This window comes from Brachypodium distachyon, chromosome 1 (assembly GCF_000005505.3).
Source record: "Brachypodium distachyon strain Bd21 chromosome 1, Brachypodium_distachyon_v3.0, whole genome shotgun sequence".
Classification (NCBI taxonomy): Eukaryota; Viridiplantae; Streptophyta; class Magnoliopsida; order Poales; family Poaceae; genus Brachypodium; species Brachypodium distachyon.
This window is the reverse complement of record NC_016131.3, coordinates 62064138-62072519: the sequence shown is the minus strand read 5'-3', so window position 1 is coordinate 62072519 and position 8382 is coordinate 62064138. Positions and strand designations below refer to the sequence as shown.

The following is an 8382-nucleotide window of genomic DNA, read 5'->3' as shown; positions in this document are numbered from 1 at the left end:
CCCGCCTATGGAGTCAGTACCACCTAGTTCATCAAGGGTGATTTTTTCATTCACATTGTAAAATGTTACCACTAACAGAGTCGTCAAGGTAAGACTCGTCAGTGGTGTTTTTTTTTTACAATCACCACAGATAGGTCTCATGGTAACGCTATAGTAGCAAGCTACGCTCAACGATTCGCCGGTGGAGACACCTATAATAAGCTCTCAGGTCTGCCTGAAAATGTCCTTGTTAACAGATCTCCTGCTCCGCACTGATTAAAACACAAAAGGGTGCCAATTCCACATGAAAACAAAGCTATTCTGTTGTAGGTGCTTAGTGAAAACAATCATGCTCGGTTGTGAAATCACTCTTAGGATTAAGATTGGTGCTTCCTGCAGGCTGAGCCTAAAGAAGTTTACATTAAATCGTGCCTTGAGGATATATGTAGTACTATGCAGCTTTGTGTAATACTCTCTCCGTTTCTAAATGTAAGAAGTTATAATTTTGTTCTCAAACTTTTTAAACTTTGATCAAATTTATTGAATTTTTTTGCAACATCTATGAATCTAAATTAGTCTTATTAAATTCATTGTGACATATATTTTAATTCTATATTTATTTAATATTTTAAATATTGATACACATTTATGTAAACTTGATCAAAATTTTAAAAAATTAACTTAGAAGAAAGGACTATTTTTTAGGCAAGAAGAAAGGACTTATTGCTTACGAAGTCGAGGAGAGTAAAAGCTTAAAAAAAAAAAACGGCAGCATCCGTGCTCTGCTGATCTGCTCATGCCGCCCCCGAAGAATCCCGAAAACCAGAACTACTCTCATCACTGACAGAGGCGGTTTCTGCCCCCTTCCGCGAATGGGCTTCCGCTTCGCCCGCCTCGCCGCCGGCGTCGCCCGCGCTACCGCCTCCCATCGTGGGCCACACCCCTCCTCCACCTCCGCCCGCCGCGTGCTCGCCCCTCTCGCCTCGTCTGGCGAACCAAGCGGCGGCTACCGGTTCGTCCCCGTCCGCGGTCACGGGGGCCACTCCCATCACCACGGCGAGGCGTCTGAGAAGATCTTCCGGCTCGGGCTCGCCTCTGACGTCGTCCTCACCGTAGGGAAGGCCATCACCGGCTACCTCTCCGGCAGCACGGCCATCACCGCCGACGCCGCCCACTCCCTCTCTGACATTGTACGTCTCGGAAACGAAGTGTGCGGCGATTTGCTTAATTGATGCTAATTGTGCAGAATTGAGCTGTGCAGGTGCTGAGCACGGTGGCTCTGCTGTCCTACAAGGCTGCCAAGGCTCCCAGAGACAAGGATCATCCTTATGGTCAGTTCCAAATCGCTGCCTACTCGCGATTCCTCATCCATATGGGGTTAATTGATTATTAAAGGAGGGTAGTGTAAGATTATAGATGTCATGCTCATGCATTTTTATAAGAAGCACTTTGTTCCGCCTATGTCTTGCAGTCGGCTACTTCACTTCACATCAATACGGAGTATATAAGAACCACACTTCCTTAGTTGACATAGTCTGTTAACTGGCTTTTGTGTTTGATGTGTAAGAAAAGTTTGCTCAGAATATGGTCATGATAAAAGTATCACCTGCCTTTTGATTTTAGAAAATGTAGGGGTGAAACTGGATCAGATAATTTCCGGCCGAATCCGGTTTCGGATCCGGTTGGATAGGATATGGGAGATTAATTCTCTATGCGGTCTGATAGGGAGACGGATACCGGATAATTTATTCAGATACGGAATAAGATACGGGAATGGCGTTACCCGCGGATACCGGATTATCTAGATTTTTAATCTGATAATCCATCGTGACAAATTCGGATTATCCGGTATTTCATATGCAGCCCATAGAAAAAAGGCCCAAGGCCCAGCTATCCTGCCTTTCACCCAAGCAGTCAAAGCAATCTGCTGTTGCAACAAAATTACTCCACCGATGGCTCCTCTCTCTGCCCCTCGCTTTTTTTCTCAACCTTTTCTCTTCCCCTTGATTACCTCATTTACCGGCCAACAGTGCATCTTTCCCTCCCAATTCGTTCAGATTTTCTAATCTTCTCTCCTTGATTAATTCTTTAGCAATTTTCTTAGACTATATCCGCTCAGATTCTCCAATATTTTTTCCTTGATTAGTGTTCATACTTTTCACTAGTTGATAGCTAGCTAGTAGCTCAGTTACAGTGGTTACTACTTACTGTTGGAAATCTTGAATTTGGTGTGTAATCAAGGAGAAAATGGTCATGATAAAAGTTTGCTCAGAATATGGTCATGATAAAAGTATCACCTGCCTCTTGATTTTAGAAAATTTGAAAATGACTTGTCAGAGGACATGCTTGTTCGATGTCCATACCATATGCATCATTGCAAGTTTGCAACTACATGCTTGTTCGATGTGCATACCATATGTTAGAAGAGCAGAAAGTATGAAAGTGCATTGCACTGCTGCTCCTAACATTTTATTTGTATGCCCCCCATCCATTTCAGTAGATCATACATACAAAAATCTGAATAGTGGATGCTTGATTTGATTTATCACATTATTTGCTTCTGTCCGCAAAACATTGAGGGTTTTACCTCTCAATTTGTTCCCATTCCAGGTCATGGAAAGTTTGAGAGTTTAGGAGCTCTTGGAATTTCAAGTATGTTGCTGGTTACTGCAGGTGGGATTGCCTGGCATTCTTTTGAAGTACTTCAGGTCTATTACTTCTCATTGACAAGATCGTGCAGAATTTATATATTTAAGTAATATCATTTTTGGTCAGTAAATATTCTTGTTTGACAATTGGTGGATGGTTCTTGATGACGGATAGTCTGGTACGGCATGATTATGCATGGACTTCATGTGCTGAAGTGTTTCTTTTTTCAGGGAGTTATGTCTTCTGCTCCTGATATAATTGGTAGCACATCACACATCAATCACAACCATGGTAGTGGTGGGCATAATCATGGAATTGATTTGGAACATCCAGTCCTCGCATTGACTGTGACAACCTTAGCAATATCAATCAAAGAGGGGTACGTGGTTATGCGATATTTCCTAATGGTTTTGGTTTTCCACTAAATTTGATAATCTCATGTAGTATATTACTATTGCTTGTGGTTCAAGCCTTAAATATCATTTTCTTGTAGATTTTTTTGCACCAGATTATACCACATGAAGGGTAGGACAATTGCTTCTGCTCTGTTAGATTTGACCATCTCATGCAATATATTTTTTTATTAACCTTTTTAAACATATACTTAATAGGAAAACAAGCCACCACGTTCATCTACAATGCTAAATTGTATGTACTGTTTAATTATATTTTTATAACGGTTGAGATCTCTTCTCAATTAAGAGTTAATTGCAAAAGGAAAAATACATTGGCACATACACATAGCGAGTATGGACACATACGTGCAATCAGAGTTCAAGTGCAGCGCATGTGCTGGAAAGTATGCAAAAAACAGTTTATGTGCACATACATATGAGTTGCAGGGCTGGCCGTGCTTTCCAGCAAAAAAGAGCCAAGGCAGCTGCCAAAAAAAAGAAAGGAAAAAGAGCCGAGGCATGCTTGAATTGGTGATCACTGGTGGTGTTCAGTACAACTGGAACTGATAGAAAAGTGGTAGATTTGTAAGAATAAAGAGTATATACATGCATAACGGCTGCATCATGACATGCATAGGCAGGTTGATAGCAATGTGCTATGACAGTCGATGCAGAGGCCGGGGGCACATCCTCCTTTTGAAAAGAAAAAAAGCAATGTGCTATGTGCAAACAATCGTAGCCTACAAAGGGTGTAAATGTTTAGGTTGCAACAATTAAGATAGGAAATGGCAAACCATGCCAAGCATGTAGTAAGTCATTTCTACTGCTATAAAAAATATAATTAAATTGATGTAAAATAACACCTGGGCATGTAGTAGCGAGACCACACTGCCACACTCTTGGGATGTCCGCCTGGCGCAGCGTGACAAAAAAAACAATTTTGGGCTCGGTGTTGGACTTAACCATGGCATGACCAAAATAGTAAAATCTGTAAATAAGTTTGGTGAGGATTTATTAATAATAAACAGATTAAATATAATAAAAAGTTCCATGTAGCGCATTGCTTTCATTTGTAGCTAAAAGTGTTACTTGCTAACTTGGTTGATGGAAGATATGTAGTTTGGGAAGTTGAAATTTAGTCATCTAGATTACCATATGCATGTGCAACTTATATTGGTGCGTTCTTTCATAATGATATTTTCTAGCCATTTATATATACTCCCTCCATTCACCTTTATTGGGCATGCATGTATTTCAAGATCTAACTTTGACTATCAATTAGACCAGTAATATGTGTATTACGTGGCATAAAATATATATCATTGGAAACTATTTTTGAATGCGAAATTATACAAATTTTATGGCACACAACCTACATATCATTAGTCTAATTAATGGTCAAAGTTGAACCTCTAAATGCATACACGCCCACTAAACGTGGACAGAGGGAGTGTTTATCAGGATTTCCTTGTGATTCTTTGTTTTGGTATGACTTTATGTTCTTCATTACTTGCAGAGATAATTCTCATGTGACAATTTCGTAAGATGACTGTTAAGAGTGTTATCAAATTTTACTCCACTGGAATTACAGGCTCTATTGGATTACAAAAAGAGCTGGGGAGAAGGAAGGGAGCGGGCTGATGAAAGCTAATGCATGGCACCATCGTGCAGATGCTATTTCATCTGTTGTTGCCCTAGTAGGGGTAGGTAAGACCTGTAATGAATGCTTTGAAATTTCCAGTTTTCTAGAAAGAGAATTTGTGCCACCATTTTAAAACATCAGTGATCAGTTCATTGCTATTGTGAACCTTGAGTATCAAATAACTCTGGGTTTTTTAAAAAAAGAAAAGAATAACAGCCCTGAATCAATGTGTACCGTGTGCTTAGAAAGTTGTATGTTTGAATTAGAAATCGAGGTCTGATGGTGAAACGGTTTCACAATTTTTTGAAGCAATTTCTCGTTTTGTCCATTTGACCTGATGATGTTTAATTATAGCAGTTCTTTATGGAGAAATGTGATTTTTTATATATACTCTGATTATCTTTTGCTATTATTTTTTACAGGTGGCTCCATTCTCGGAGTACCTTTACTTGATCCACTGGCTGGACTTGTTGTGTCAGGCATGATTCTTAAAGCTGGTGTTCAGACAGGATATGAGAGGTAACTATTTTAGGTGTGTCAAGCTGGATGACTCTATCTTCAATTGAACTTGGTGTAGTGTAGTTGATTGAGATTTTGGTCTACTAATCTCCAATCAAGTTGATTTTCTTCTCAAAGGATATTCTTTAATTGTTGAAATTTTGCCTGTCTTCTTAATCAGCAATGTTACATCTGTTGCACCATATTTAGTGCTTTACACTCCGTGTGCTCAGAAATATCCTAGTCAGGGGCTAGCTTTCCAAAATCGCACGGAAGAGAACACATATGAACTACGAAATAATATCACGTACTTGATTTCTTATCTGCTTGACATAATGTGAAGTTGAATCTAAATAAAATAAATATAATTTTCATAGCTAAATATACAATATTCCCTTAAAGTTCAGTATACCTGAAACTTATGGTATTTGATGGTGATGATTCTTCTAATTTAACTTGCAGTATACTAGAACTTGTTGATGCAGCTGTTGATCCGTCACTTCTAGAACCAATCAAGGAAACAATTGTGAAGGTTGATGGTGTAAAGGTAGAATATCGGTTGCTCCCTGAAGTTCTATTTTTTTTTTCTGCAACAGTGTGCTTGTTGTATATTTGAAACCCTTATGTCCATAACAATGGAAGTTTTTGAAAATTATAGGGGTGCCATCGGTTGAGGGGAAGGAAAGCGGGGACCTCCTTATATCTTGATGTGCATATTGAGGTATACAGCACTATCATTTTGTTCTATTTGCCTGAGATTATGGTTTCAGTACTAGGTTTCCAGAACCATGATGATTGTAAGGGCACACTTAGGTGCACAGTGCTAGAAACAGAAATTTTATGGTAGCCTCCTTGTAAGCTGATCATGATTCATGCTATTTATTGTATTGCAGGTATATCCTTTCTTGAGTGTCAGTGCAGCACATGATATCGGGGAAACTGTCCGTCATCATATACAAAAGGCTCATAATCAAGTTGCTGAGGTTTTTATTCACATAGGTAGTCTGCAATTGGATGATCTGAAACTACCCAATTACAGAATTGTTACTGTATTTTTACTCATCTTCTTTACATGCATCATAGTTAGCATCACCTACCTTTATCAAGTTCTTCCAAAACCTATGGAAATTGAGTACTAAATAGTGGTGGCAGCATTGTGCATGTTTCCATCCAATTTATATCCTCTTCCACTCATTCCTGTTGGCCTATTACTATTCTCATATTTGTTAGATAGCATCATGTTTAATGTTGCCAATCTGCAATTCTGTCTCCGGTGACGGTGGTTAATTATGGCTCTGAAACCCACAACTGGAACATTTAATTGCAGATCCCTCATATTCAGTGGGTACCGACATGGACAAGGAAAACACTTTGGAGAACCTAGAGAGAAGAAATTCGGACGATATTCCACGGCAACAAAATGCAGAAGCTATTGTGTCTGATATAGTTTTGTCTCATTTTTCAAAGGTAAATCATTTTCTTCTACATGATATTGACAGTTATTAGCTCCAGTGTTAATTTAATAGGAACGTGGAAGACGCAAACATTTGGCAAAATGATAACTGTAGAACTATATAACTGCGACTTGAATGAGATTTTGACATCAGATCAGGTTCATAGAGTCTAGCTACAAGACATGAATATATGTAAATGCTCTGAAGTTGTGCTTTACTGATTATACTAAACTGTGACTGCCAATCTACCAATTACCAACACCTAGAATGTCTTGCATGTTCGGGACAGTTTCTTTCACCTCCAAAATTAGAATGTGTATATATGAATCAAAACCATGATTTGATGCAGAAAATGTCCCTTGAACACCTAATGCTGCATTACTTGCAAGGACGAGTGTTGCTTCAGGTCCAAGTTTCAATGCCCCCAGAAATTTTGATTCGGTAATCAACTTTAGCCTCCAGCCCAAACATGCAGTTCATATGCTTCTAACACTGTGGTCATCTCCAATCACCAAATTCTGAAGGGATGCAATGGACATCGCAAAACAAGCTGAGGAGGAGATACTGAATGCTGATGCCAGCATAAGTCAAGTCAGCATACAGCTGAGGTTGGGCCAACAAATTCAGAAACTTCATCTGGCGACGAGCAAAACCGGAGCGAAGGATCTACAAGCAGAGCAGCAGTAGCATGAGCGGTGCATTTGCTGTGCAGCTGTGCTGGCTCGATCACTTTTGCTAATTTTGATAACATGCATCAGCTGCATTTTGCTGCTTGGCAGTTGACCAGAACAGCCCGTGTACATCCTGTTCTGTTCAGAGATACCCAGATACCATTAAAAAAAATGGAATAATGCAGATAGCAACGTTGCTTGCAAATGGCTGCAAGAAAGAGTGCTTTTGAGTCTGCATTACAAACTCCTCTTGTAAACTCCATAACACAAGTGCCTCTTTTATTGGGATGTGGTTACTTGAAACCTTCTATTAACTGTAAAATAAGTCAAACCTCATTTTCACCTATGAAATATTTTTCCTTCATTTGTGAAAAGAGAATTATCTTATGTACCACTCAGAGTTTACGATACAATGATTCTGCCATCCGAGATCGTGTATTGCAACCAGGAAGTCGTGGCATACGTTTCTGGTGGAACACCAACAATACGGAGACATCGCCGACTTTTGTGAGGTTACCGATAACGACAAGCTTTGCGAATTCCAGATATTAGATGGCTTCGGCATAGTCGACGCCCCTCCACGTACACAGAAGCTATTGGTACTACATGTTATTTTTTTTCTTTGATGAAGGTACTTCGTCCGGTAACAAGTGACTCTCCGGACGGAGGTTTCAGTACTCCTACCATAACTTTTTTCAAAGCACCAAGAACAGATGGATCGCATGACACCGTCTAACAGAGACTGCTGCCCCTCTGTGGTTCATGCAGCTAGAACGCGAGTCGCCGCTATGGTTGCACTTGGTGAAACACTTGTTAGCTCTCCGGCCGTCCGCTGCCACGCCGCCTTCAACCTCCACCGAAACAACCAGATCCACCGCACCCTCCACGAGATCTCCCATCCCAATCGAAATTTCCCACCCCGCATTCCGTTCCGTCGGCACAACACAACTACACGAGGACCTACCTGACCTGCAGTCTTCCATAGTTCCATCCGGTCATATGGTTTGGCTTTGCCTGTCCACGGATGAACCCGGCCCAGCTAATGTTACGGTTGTACATTTACGTGGAGGCATTGCATAGATTATGCTATATAC

The 8382-nt window shown here is 40.3% G+C and overlaps 1 protein-coding gene across 1 annotated transcript; it reads left to right on the top strand.

Annotated features, from left to right (window-relative positions):
* Positions 1-776: 776 nt before the first annotated feature.
* On the top strand, positions 777-7654 carry LOC100839631 (metal tolerance protein 2). Its single transcript, XM_003557879.4, has 12 exons — positions 777-1169; positions 1241-1310; positions 2590-2687; positions 2859-3007; positions 4615-4730; positions 5088-5184; positions 5626-5710; positions 5822-5884; positions 6057-6162; positions 6491-6630; positions 6967-7058; positions 7142-7654. The coding sequence occupies exons 1-12, from the start codon at positions 852-854 to the stop codon at positions 7302-7304; spliced, it is 1497 nt and encodes a 498-aa protein (XP_003557927.1). The 5' UTR covers positions 777-851; the 3' UTR covers positions 7305-7654.
* The last annotated feature ends 728 nt before the right edge of the window (positions 7655-8382 follow it).